The sequence below is a fragment of the Suricata suricatta genome, chromosome 12 (assembly GCF_006229205.1).
Source record: "Suricata suricatta isolate VVHF042 chromosome 12, meerkat_22Aug2017_6uvM2_HiC, whole genome shotgun sequence".
Taxonomy (NCBI): domain Eukaryota; kingdom Metazoa; phylum Chordata; class Mammalia; order Carnivora; family Herpestidae; genus Suricata; species Suricata suricatta.
This window is the reverse complement of record NC_043711.1, coordinates 11,130,957-11,143,825: the sequence shown is the minus strand read 5'-3', so window position 1 is coordinate 11,143,825 and position 12,869 is coordinate 11,130,957. Positions and strand designations below refer to the sequence as shown.

Here is a 12,869-nt window from a genome sequence, read left to right as displayed (position 1 = left end):
TTTGTTTTCAGTATTCAAGAGTCTCTCCTGATTTGCCTCCCTCCCTCTCCCTAACTCTTCCCCCACCTTTCCCCTTCCCATGGTCCCCTGTTAGGTTTCACCTGTTAGACCTATGAGTGACAACATATGGTATCTGTCCTCCTCTGCCTGACTTATTTCACTTAGCATGACACCTTCAAGGTCCATCCACTTTGCTACAAATGGCCAGATTTCATTCTTTCTCATTGCCATGTAGTATTCTATTGTATATATAAGCCACATCTTCTTCTTTTTTTTTTAAATATTTTTTGTTTTTTATTTATTTTTGAGAGACAGCATGAGCAGGGGAGGGTCAGAGAGAGAGGGAGACATAGAATCTGAAGCAGGCTTCAGGCTCTGAGCTAGCTGTCAGCACAGAGCCTGACGTGGGGCTTGAACCCATGAACAGTGAGATCATGACCTGAGCTGAAGCCAGATGCTCAACCGACTAAGCCACCCAGGTGCCCCAAGCCACATCTTCTTGATCCATTCATCAGTTGATGGACATTTAGGCTCTTTCCATGATTTGGCTATTGTTGAAAGTGCCGCTATGAACATTGGGGTCCATGTGCCTCTATATTACATGGTATACCTTAAACTTATGCAGGGCTGAATGTTAATTGTATCTCAATTAAACTGGAAAAAAATGAAATGTTAAAATGTTAAAAAAATTAGTATTCCACCATCATAAAGTAATAAAATTTATGATTTGCCAATCTTTTATCATGCTTTCGAAATTACATTGTATTCTAATAGCAATGAATTAAAACTGATGAAATCATTTACATAGATTAGAAACTATTGGTCTCCTTCCCCTACTTTATAATCAGTGATGATTATATTCTTTACCAATCGGAGTTAAGTCAGAGAAACAAAAACGACTCCAATTATTTTTGTTTGTGTTCAGTAAATTCTTTGCTTTGGAATACTTCTAGATTTATAGAAAAGTTAGAATAATAATACAGAGATTTTATGTCCTATCCCTTTAATTTTAATATATTACATAACCAGGGTGCATTTGTTAAAACTAACATTGACACAATATTACTGACTTTATTCAGCATTCACCAGTTTCCCCCCACATATCCTTTTTCTATTCCAGAATCCAATGTAGAATACCACATTGCAATTAGTGATCTTATGTAGTCTCCTCTGATCTATGACAATTTCACTGTCTTGTCTTTCATAAACTCGACAGTTTTAAAGAGCATTATTGGTCAGGTATTTTGTAAAATGTCCCTTCATTTAGGTTGGTCTGATGTTTCCTTTTCTTTTATTTTTTTAATTTTTTTATGTCTTTCATTTATTTTTGAGAGACAGAGAGAGGCAGTGCAAGCAGGGGAGGGTCAGAGAGAGAGGGAGGCACAGAATCTGAAGCAGGCTCCAGGCTCTGAGTTAGCTGTCCGTAAAGAGCCTGATGCGGGGCTCAAACCCACGAACCGTGAGATCATGACTTGAGCCGAAGCCAGATGCTCAACTGACTGAGCCACCCAGGTGTCCCTGTCTGATGTTTTCTTATTGTTAGCATGGAATTATGGGATTTGGGGATGAAAATACCCCATTTAAAGAAGGGGAACCTTTTTACACTGTTGATGGGAATGCAAACTGATACAGCCACTCTGGAAAGTAGTATGAAAGTTCCTCAAGACATTAAAAATAGAACTACCCTACAATCCAGCAATTTCACTACTACTCAGTATTTATCCAAAGGATAAAAAAATGCTGATTTGAAGGGGCATATGCACCCCAATGTTTATAGCAGCACTGTCGACAGTGGTCAAATTATGGAAAGAGCCCAAATGTCCATTGACTGGTGAATGGATAAAGAAGATGTGGTGTATACGTGCAATGGAATATTACTCTGTGGTCAAAAAGAATGAAATCTTGCCATTTGCACAACGTGGATGGAATTAGAGGATATCATACTAAGTGAAATGAGTCAGTTAGGGAAAGACAAATATCATATGCTTTCACTCATATGTGGAATTTAAGAAGCACAGCAGATGAACATAAGGAAGAGAAGCAAAAACAAGATAAAGACAGTGAGGGAGGCAAACCATAAGAGATTCTTAAATACAGAGAAGAAACTGAGGGCTGCTGAAGGGGAGGTGGGAGGGGGATGGGCTAGATGGGTGATGGGCACTAAAGAGGACACTGGTTGGGATGAGCACTGGGTATTATAGGTAAGTGATGAATCACTAAATTCTATTCCTGAAATCATTATTACACTAGATGCTAACTAACTTGGATTTAAATAAAAAAATAAATTTACAAAAAGTAAAAAAAAAAAAAAAGAGAAAACACCCTATTTATTTATTTTTCAAAAACAAGACTTAAGATTATTTAGATTTGATCAGTTTTTCCAATATTGCCCTCTTGCTGCTCCAAGCTCTGATCCAGGGTACCACATTGTATTTAATTGTCCTGTCTCTCCGCTCTCCTTTAGTTTGTGATAGTTTCTCAGTCTTTCTTTGTGTTTCATGATATTAAAAGTCTTGAGGACACTAGTCAGGCAGCCTAGATGATGTCACCCAATCTGAGCTTATCTGATATTTTCCACATGATTAGATGGGAGTTACGGATTTTTGGAAAGAATACCCCTTTTAGCATATCATTTCAAAGTATACATGAAATCCACATAAACATCTCCTTCATTTGGTTAAGGTAGTTTTCTTCATTGCAAAGCCCTCAGGTTTTTTATTTAACAGCTTTATTGACATATAATTCACATAGCATACAATTTACTATTTATTTATTTATATTTTAAAAATCAAAAATGTTTATTTATTTTTGAGAAAGAAAGAGAGCATGAGTGGGGGAGGGGCAAAGAGAGAGGGAGACACAGAATCCAAAGCAGGCTCCAGGCTCTGAGCTGTCAGCACAGAGCCCAACACAAAGGCTCGAACCCACGGACCATGAGATCATGATCTGAGCCAACGTTGGATGCTGGACCAACTGAGCCACCCAGGTGCCCCTATTTTTTTATAAAAAATTTAAAAAATATATTTATTTGTTTTTTGAGAGAGAGAGAGAGAGGCACAGAATCAGAAGGGGGCTCCAGGCTCTGAGCTGTCAGCACAGAGCCTGACGTGGGGCTTGAACTTCTCAACCATGAGACCATGACCTGAGCCAAAGTTGGACACTTAATCAATTCACTGTTTTTAGGTATGTTACCTTATTAATTTTAATCTTTTTATGTTTTTTTATTTATTTTTGAGAGAGAGAGAGAGACAGCCTGAGCAGGGGAGGGGCAGAGAGAGAGGGAGACATACAATCCGAAGCAGGCTCCAGGCTCAGAGCTGTCAGCACAGAGCCTGATGTGGGGCTCAAACCCACAAACTGTGAGATCATGACCTTAGTCGAAGTTGAACGCTTAACTGACTGAGCCACCCAGGTGCCCCAACCTTATTAATTAAAAAAAATTGTTGTAAAACATATATAACATAAAATTTCCCATTGTAACCATTTTTTCAGTGTATAATTCACTGGAATGAATTACACTCACGATGTAAGACTAACACCACCGTTTCCAAAACTTTTTCTTCACCCCAGAAAGAAACTGTGTAATCATCAAACAATAGGCCCTCATTCCCCCTTGCCTCCAGCCCCTGATAACCTCTAATGTACTTTTCCATCCCTATGAATTTGCCTATTTTGGGGATCACATATAAGTGGAATTATATAATATTGATTCTTTTATGTCTGGCTTGTTTCACTTAGCATTTTTCCCCCCAGCAGTTTTTACTGGGACATGGGCCTGGTTCCCACAGGAGGGGGAAAGGGGAGGCCAGAGTGCCCCAGACATGGCAGTTCTGGGGAGGGAGGTGCTGGCTGACCTGAGCTGAGTCCCCTCCGGGGAGGACAGAGCTGGCAGTCCCTCTCAGGAGAGGCTGGTCCTTTGGGGCTTCTTGATTTCCTTGGTTCTGATAGGTCTTGTCCAGGTTGTCTTTAATGATGCTTAGGTCTAAAAGGCCTCGCTCCTTGCCAGTCTCCATTTCGACAGGAGCGACAGCCACCCACTTGGACAGACTCCCCTCTGTCTCTGTGTTCTGCTGCTGCAGCCGCTGCTCCAGGATGTCCAGCGAGGGCTGCAGCACAAAGATGTAGATGGGCCGCAGATCTATCTTCTTGATGTTATGCACGCCTTGCAGGTTCACATCCAGCGTGCAGATGCGGTTCATGGCCTTGCACAGACCGCACGGCTGCTTTGCTAATACCATACAGGTTTCCCGAGAACTCCGTGTGCTCAGTGAAGTCACCAGCTGTGCTGTCCCACTGACCCATGGGAATCAGTTGATCAGCCTGTCCTGGGAAACTAAGGGGAGAGCTTTGGTTATCAGATCCTAGGAGCTTAGAGGAGGGAGAGGAGGCTACCATGGGGATCTGGTCCCCAGAGCCCTGAGGAGGGGTTGTGGTCCAGCCGGTGGCATACTTGAGTGGGCACGATGATGTTGGTCCCGCGTGTGGAGCAAAAAAGTTGGAAACTGGAATGATCTGCCATAGCTGGCCACCAAAACCAGAAGACTCAAGTCATGTATTTCTTCAGTTCCTTCTGAGTACCCCTCAAATTCCAAATGTCAGAACTTAGTAGGAAACCAGATGGGCATACAGAACTTGCCTTGAGGCCGTGGGTGTGACTGTGTGCAAGGAGGTACAGCAGTAGGGCGACTGGCTTAATTAATTAGCCAAGATGAGGGTGACCTCATTTCTTATAATTGATCATCTGTAAGAACAACTTCATAAACAGCTGACATATTTTATCCCCCAAGTAACCTAGTCAATCAGAATGAAGACAGATCAGTTTATACTCCAAGTTCTGAAAGCTAGACATCCCATCACTTTTCTTGTGTCTTTTGCTGAACTCGGGGCCTTTGAAATGGTTCAGGTCATTGGTTCCTTGGGCTTCCCTTGTGGATATGCCTTTTAAGAAATATTTTAGAAATTTCCAGCTTTATTGAGATGTAATTGACACATAACACTGCGTGGATATAAGGCATACAACATGATTTGATATATGTATGTATTGTGAGATGATTAAGAGAATAAACTTTTATTTTTTTATTTTTTTAAATGTTTTTATTTATTTTTGATACAGAGAGAGACAGAGCATGAGAGGGGGAGGGGCAGAGAGAGAAGGAGACACGGAACCGGAAGCAGGCTCCAGGCCCTGAGCTAGCTGCCAGCACAGAGCCTGACGCGGGGCTCGAACCCACAAACGTGAGATCTGACCTGAGCCGAAGTCGGAGGCTTAACCGACTGAGCCACCCAGGCGCCCCAGTGTTGGTATTTTTCTTAAAGAGAAACTCCCCCTGCACCAATTGTACAGGTCCTGCAAAACTTGGATCTGCCCTTGATACTCAGGAATAAGATTTCAGGATATGCTTTCAAATTCTTACTAAACACTTGGGGGAAATCCTTAATCAGGGGTCTTGAAGAATTAAGCCATTGATTTCAGTGCTGTTGCCTGTTGTATAGGTATGGTTCTTGGCAATGAGTAACTCTGGCTGACTTCAGCAAAATGGGAATTTGTTGAAAAGACACTTGTGCAGGGGTTGGCACACTTCTGAAGAGGGCCAGGTAGTAAATATTTTCAGCTTTTCAGGCCATATGTTATGTGTTATAATTACATAAACCTACCATTGTAGGGTAAAAAGAGCCACTGACAATGTGTAAATGAATGAGCATGACTGTGTGCCAATAAAACTTTATTTATAGTGGCTCAATCAGTTAAGTGTCTGACTTCATCTCAGGTCATGATCTTGCGGTATGTGAGTTCAAGGCCTGCATCAGGCTCTGTGCTAACAGCTCAGAGCCTGGAGCATGCTTCAGATTATGTGTCTCCCTCTCTCTTTGCCCCTCCCCCACTCTCACTCTGTCTCTGTCTAAAAATAAACATGAAAAAAAAACCCTTTATTTAAAAAAAAAACTGGGTGGCTTAGTTGGTTGAGTGTCCAACTTCAGCTCTGGTCATGATCTCATGATGTGTGAGTTCAAGTCCTGCATCTGCTGTCAGTGCAGAGCCCACTTCAGATTTCTGTCCCCCTCTATCTCTGTCCCTTCCTGGCTTACACTCTTTCTCTCAAAATTAAATAAACTTGTAAAAAAAAAAAACCCAAACAGATTGCAGGCTGGATTTGGCAACTGGGGTTCAGTTTGTTGATACCTGTATTTATTTGGAGACTCTGGGATCAGTGGGTGCTTGAGACCACATGGATGGATGAACAGGACTCAGTAGATGCATGATACTAGATCTACTTGGCTCTGTGTACTCCACCCTGTCTTAGCCACTTGCTCTGCCATTCCCATGGCAAAGTCCTTGATGCTGCTGTGGCTATTACTGTACTGTAGAATGAGGAGCCCTGGGTTTCCTATTTAAGAACTTAGTGACTCTAGGGGTGCCTGAGTGGCTGAGTCAGTTAAGCATCAGACTCTTGATCTCAGCTTAGGTCTTGAGCTCCGGGTTATGAGTTTAAGACTCATGTTGTGTTCCATGCTGGATGTGGAGCTTACTTAAAAAAAAAAAAGCACTTGGTGACTATAGATAAATACTTCACTGATGAATTGCTTATGTTTCTTGGAGTTTTAAGAGAAGAAATACTTTGAAGCTACACATGAGTTCAGTAGGAAAGGTGTGATTGATTAGTCATGTCTGCCATGGGCTCCTTGGTAAGAGAGAGGTGACACACTTGCTAAATATTTGTGATCCTGTAACTAACTGATCTCCAAGGTCCCTTATAGTTCTGAAAAGTTACATTTCTGTGTCTGGATATTTCCTTGGGAATATTCTGGAGATGACATCGTGATGACAGTCATGTAAAATATATTCACTTTGAATGGAAATGTGACTGTTAACTTTACAAATTCCCAACATATCTGCTTTTATGAAAGAGATAAGATGAAGCTCCTGATTCTCTGCTGAGGATAGAATGCCTGGGAGATACTGGGCCATTGGAAAAAAGAAAGCAAATCCACAATGCCTTTCACATCAGCTTCACATTTCAAGCACAGAGCAGATTCCAGACATACTTTTAAAGTTTGACATCTGTTTATTGAACCCCCATTATGTTGATCTAAGACTTGTTCCTTCCCTCAGTACTGTAATCATTAGTGTCTTATCATGGGTGAGAGCAGAGAATCAACTAGAAAGAATATTGGGAATGGTTCTTTGGAATACATACAGGTGGGAGGTAGTGGAAAGCAAGTGAAGGGAGAGAAAGGGCACCCAGTTGGTGAGCTGGTGATAGCAAAGCCTCAGAGGCAGGAATGAGTAAGAAGACATTTGTGTTGGAGAAGTGAATTCACAGTGGGGGAGGTGAGAGAGGAGTTTAGCTGATTGCTGGTACAAGCGGGAATTGTAAGAGTGTGAACAATCAGGATGTGGAATTTGGCCTTGATATCAAAATGATGGGGTGCCATTGTGTGTTCTTGACCATTGTAAGCAGATGAATGCAGATACAGAGGATGGAGCTTGAGCCTGGAGAATGACATGTAAGGGAAGAGAAGACAGATGTGAGAACTGTTACAAAGTCATGCTGTGTTGGGCACAGGGCCTGGTGGCAATGAAGGGTGTAAGAAGAGGGGAGTATTAGGTTACTGCAGAATTCTGAGGGTGAGGGTGCCAGGGAACTCTTGGAGGAGGAACTAGGAAAAAAAGGTCATCTTCAGCCATGAATCTTCAATAATGGCAGATATACTCACAGGTTATTTTATTAGGGAAGGTCAAGGCTGGAGATGGGGAGACATGAGTCATAGACTTGGCAGGCAGAGGTCTGGTTCAAATTTCAGCCCAGTGCTGGAATCCCATGCGGGTAGCCTTGACTGTTGGGTACTGAGGACTTGTAGGTCTTCCAAGGAGCTCCTATCTCCACATAGAGAAAACCTTTCTTAAGAAGTTCCTCTATTTATAAAAGTGTTTTGATGGTTCAAGACTTAGCAGACAGTAGCAAGGGAGCTGAAGCAAGAAGTCAGACCTTAACCCTCCCCCTAACTTACAGTATGGTGTTCAACAAATCTTTTAACCTCTCTCTTTGGGTCTCTATCTCACTGTCTGAAAAATAACAAGGTGACTTTAGAGGATTTGATGTAGCTCCAACATGCTCTGATTCAGACTGGTTAAAACTGAAGCCTAAGAATGAATAAACGGATGGATTTTCTTGGAAAGAAGGTTGAGTCCAGGGCCTTTGGAGACATTAGTTAAGAGAGAGACTCAGAAAAAGATGAAACAGCTCCATTAGCCAGAGAGAGCCCATAAGCTAAAAGGAGAATCATGTCAAGGCACCAGCTTGCTAAGGAAGAGGAGTCTTGGAAAGAGAATGATTCTTGCCTTACTAAGTTTCCAGGGGTAGGGAGGGAATCTCTGGGAGATGGAAATGGATATAGTTCTTAAGAGGAGGTTATAACTCCTCTTAAGGAGCCAGTGGAAGTTTGATTGGAGTCGGAGGTGGTGAGTAGACATTGGTTTACCAGTAGAATACCTTGAGCTTTATCCAGTTATGTTTGTCTATGTATAATTAATGGGGAAAAGAAAAGGTTTCAGTTGAAGATAGGAGCATAAACTAGGTTAAGTGAATGTATTCTTAAGTTGCATTAATAGAGGTAGAGATTCCAGCTGTGCCCTTGTGCTGTGTTTTAGCTGGCTTGCTTTAAGAAGGGACAGATCAAAAGAGGATCTGGTTGAAGGGTGTGATGAAAGAGGGGCTTGGTGCCACTTGGCCTTGAGGAGAGAGGATTTTAGGGGAGGGGTCAGAGCTGGCTCTAAATATCTGTGGGGCAGAGAGAGCGCTTGAAAGACAGCCCCTTCTTGCCCTTTGTATTTCTATTGCAGATAGAGCCGTTTCCGAAGGGTGCTTTGGATTTCAGGGTTCACTTTTCTTGGTTTTCCTTCCTGAATCAGCTCTGCTTCTGCCATCCGCCGGGTCACCTGCAGCAAGAGGTGTGGTCAACTTGGGGCTGGGTCTCTGGGGGAGTTGATGGAGTGGGCTTATGGGGAGAATCTTAGAGAACAAGGTAGGTGGGTCTCCATGTCCTAAAATGGGAGACCTTTATTGTCTCATCCTATACAATAATCTCCATGGAATCATTGGTTGGACATTCTTGCTGTGTTTTCTTCTAATCCACTATGAAAACACATTAGAAGAAAAAAAAAGTTTGCTCAACCAATGGTTCAATTTACAGGTTTTGTTTACAGAAATTTATCTGTATTTCATCTAAATTATCTCACATATCATGGGGGTTGGAATTTCCCGCATTAAGGAAACTTGTTGTTAGGAGATTGGAATCCTAATTTTTGTGTTGTGACATAGGTTGGATTTGGGGCTAAGGGCAAAAGAGGGGGAAAGGGCAGTGAGGTCTGGAAGAGGCCCAGCCTCCCTGCTCAGGCTGGCTGAGTGTTACAGGTACCTTGTCCCAACTCACCTCTGTCAGTAGCTCCAGGATAGGTCCCTTATTCTCTGTGAACACGTCAACCAGAGTCTGGATGAAGCAGGAGCCCTCTTTGTCATGTCTGTATGCGATGTACCCTAAGGATTCCAGAGAAGAGGGCTTAGGAGAGGTCCGATGGGAGGCAGAGTGTGTGTGTGTGTGGTGCAAGAGGCCCTGGGAAAGGGTGAGTCCTGGAGGAACATCTTAAGAGTAGTGGGTGGGGAGCGGTGGGAGGCCACCCTGTGCCAGCTGGGGTCTCATACCCTCCACGGTGGAATAGATGTGGAGGATGTCTGTGTACGTTGGGATGGTTTGGGGATTGTCCTTGGTGATCATCATAATATCATCTCCACTTACTGTTTCACCGGGGTCCCTGTGATCTGAAACACCAAGAAAAAGAAGAGTCAAAGTTAGAGACAGAGGTGGGGAAAGGAGATCATAAGACAGATCAGTACCCCAAGGCTTAGCTGGGGCTCTGGATCTGGGGCTGGGCTGGATTGGGTGCACAGATTCTGTGTTCTTGGCTTTGTCCCCACCTCCTCGACAGGCCTGCACGATGTACACCTTAGGCTTGGCTCTCAAGGCCCGGCAATTCTTGTTGTTCAGAACCTCGAAAAGGTTTTCCAGCTCAACCATCTTTCCATCCTCCCCTTTGAGGAGACCTTCCAGCCCATGTGCCATGAGCACCACAAAAGCACAGCTGATGAAGTCATCCCGGGCGTCCATGGCCTGCTGAAAATTTTCCATCTCTTCCTGGAATTGCTGGAACAAGAGGAATGGCCAGACTCAGGTGTGGCCCCAGGGCCCACCTTCTGGTCCAGCTCCCTCACTCATTGGCCTGGGGCTGGCTGCACAATACCTGGGCGGTGGGGTTTCTCTTCACAGTACTTTCAAATCCCAGCTGCTGGAACATGCGTTCTAGGGCATCCAGGTCTGCCTCTGAACCTTCCCGGGCTTTGGTGACGCACAGTGTCAGGGCTAAGCGGGCACCTGACATGTCGTATACCTCCTGGGCCAAGAGTTGACAAAGATCATCAAAGGGGTAGGGAGGTCAAGGAGAAGCAGAAGATGTGGCCCAAAAAAACCTGGGGTTTGAGTTGCTGGGTAAAATACAGGATGCCCAGTAACACTCAAATTTCAGATAAAAAAAGAAGTTTGTGGGGCATCTGGGTGGCTTAGTCCATGGACTCATGGTTCATGAGTTCGAGCCCTGCGTTGGGTTCTGTGCTGACAGTTCAAAGCCTGGAGCCTGCTTCAGATTTTGTGTCTCCCTCTCTCTCTGCCCCTCCCCTGCTTGTGTTCTGTCTCTCTCTCAAAAAGAAATAAATATTAAAAGACAAGTTTAAAAATATATAAGAGCACTGGGTGTTGTATGGAAAACAATTTGACAATAAAATATTATGGGAAAAAAAAGACTTCATAATGGATAAACTTGTAGAATCACTATGCTGTACACCTGAAACTAATGTAACATTTATGTCAGCCATACTAAAAGTATTATTTTAAATAATAAAAAAATTATAATCTCAAAAAAATATATAAGCAGGTTCCAAATATTGCATAAGATACACTTATATACTATAAGATTATTTGTTGTCAAAGTGAAGTTCAAATTTGAGTGGGTATCCTTTATTTATTTTACTTCTTTTTGGGGGGCATTCTTTATTTTTATTTGCCAAGTCTGGCACCTTAACCTGGGATCTGGCTCTGTTGTAACTCTCTGTGAACTTGGTCAAGTCACTGCTCCTTTCTGAGCCTCAGTTTCCAAACATAGACAATGAGTGTGCTCCTAGGGAACTGTGAAAGTCCCTTCCAGCTGTCACATTGGTAGTTTTATCTTTCTTTCCATCCTTCCTAAGAGTGTTCTGGGCATCACTCTCTCATTTGAAGTGGTCTCAAAATTTCTGAAGCTAATGCTGAGATCTTATCTTGTCCTGTCTGAGGAACAAGGATATTGGGGTCAAAATTGGGGCCAGAATCTGATGGTTGAGACAGATATAGCAAGGCTCCCCACCCCAAGTTGGTTTTTTTCTCTGCATCTGAATGACCACAAAGAACTTTCCAGCTCTGAATCCACATCATGATTTTTCACCCTCTCCAGTATCTCTGAAGACTTAATCTCCTCACCCTCCCTCTCTCCAGATGCTCCCACCCCTCTCCCCAAAACTGCACCCAGCCCACCTCCTCCAAAGGCTGAGGGTTGCTCATGTTTCCTCTGATTCTGAGTCCAGCTCTCTGCGCTCTTGGTTGATCCTGGGGGGGGGGGGTCAAGAGAAGATAGTTTGAAGGTCTCCAAGGGAAGAGGGGCTCAGAGAACAGACTAGCTAGTCTATCTGGATTTTTGTGACTGCATAGAAACCCAGTGGTGGAGACTTGGTTCATGGTCAGACCTGGGTAAGAGATGACAGTAGTGAAGCATGTCTTCTCTAGTGTGACACTCCACTGGTGTCTTCCATCTTTGGATGCTCCAAGAATTCCTGCTAGGCTCACCCTAAATCCCTCCCTCAGCACACTCACCAGCTTGTGACAGGCAGGACTTCCTTCTGAAGGCCCTGGACTGCTGATGGGGAAAGTAGCCTCATGTACTCCCCTATGCATCCCAGGAACTGATTGGCTGGGGATACATCAATAAGGAGATGCTTCGGGATTGGGTTTAAAATGACAATATCATCAAAGTGGGGAATATTGCTTTGAAACTGTCCCAGTGTGTCGCTAATCCAAACAGATCCATCCACTTCCCTCCCTCTGCCTTGAGCCTGAAGATCTGTCTGAGTTCTTCGCTCTCATCTCTGAGTTCTGTTTTACTCTCTGGCTGGAGAGAATGACTCTTGCCATATTCTTGGCCTTTTCCCATCTCCTTGCCTTTTCTTACACTTCCTCTTCAGCTTAGAATGTGTCTTTACTAGTCAAGACCCTTCTCTGTCAGTTTGGATGATGTCGTGTCTGCTATGACTTCCCTCAACTATGCACTCATCCATCCATCCACCCACCAATCCATCCATCCATTCATTCACCCACCCATCCATTCATCCATTCATCTACTCACCCACCCACCCACCTATATATCTATCTATCCAACAAATGGTTTCTGGGTGCCTATTATATGCCAGTCACTGGAAATAAACTGTATAATACAGATATGCTCCATACCCTCATGTAGTTCTAGTCTATGACAGAAATGAATATTAAATCTCTCTTGTTCTTGGGGCTCCTGACTGGCTCAGTTCATGGAGCATTCAACTCTTGATCTTGGGGTTTTAAGTTTGAGCCCCACATTTGGTGTAGAGACCGCTTAAAATACAATCTCTCATGTTCTCTCTTACACACACCTGTATGCACGCGTGTGCACCCCCCCCCCACTAGAGTCAGTGATGTGAGGAAAAAGGAGCCAAATACTGTGAGAGAAAAAGTGAAAAAACATGGGCTCTGGA

At 43.5% G+C, this 12,869-nt stretch overlaps 1 protein-coding gene and 1 pseudogene across 1 annotated transcript; both read right to left on the bottom strand.

The window, feature by feature from the left end:
• Positions 1–3,898: 3,898 nt before the first annotated feature.
• On the bottom strand, positions 3,899–4,302 carry LOC115274387 (annotated as a pseudogene).
• Positions 4,303–8,833: 4,531 nt separating this feature from the next.
• Positions 8,834–11,646, bottom strand: CASP14 (caspase 14). The gene is made up of 6 exons (XM_029915866.1): positions 11,620–11,646; positions 10,298–10,447; positions 9,975–10,200; positions 9,702–9,818; positions 9,433–9,536; positions 8,834–8,938 (listed from the first exon to the last, which is right to left on the bottom strand). The coding sequence occupies exons 1-6, from the start codon at positions 11,644–11,646 to the stop codon at positions 8,834–8,836; spliced, it is 729 nt and encodes a 242-aa protein (XP_029771726.1).
• Positions 11,647–12,869: the final 1,223 nt, after the last annotated feature.

Bases quoted from the DNA above. Each gene is read 5' to 3' on its own strand.
- CASP14 (XM_029915866.1), bottom strand. From the start codon at position 11,646: ATGAGCAACCCTCAGCCTTTGGAGGAG. The intron at 10,448-11,619 runs GTGGGCTGGGTG...CTCTTGGCCCAG, and splicing joins ACCCTCAGCCTTTGGAGGAG to GAGGTATACGACATGTCAGG. The intron at 10,201-10,297 runs GTATTGTGCAGC...CTCTTGTTCCAG, and splicing joins AGAGAAACCCCACCGCCCAG to CAATTCCAGGAAGAGATGGA.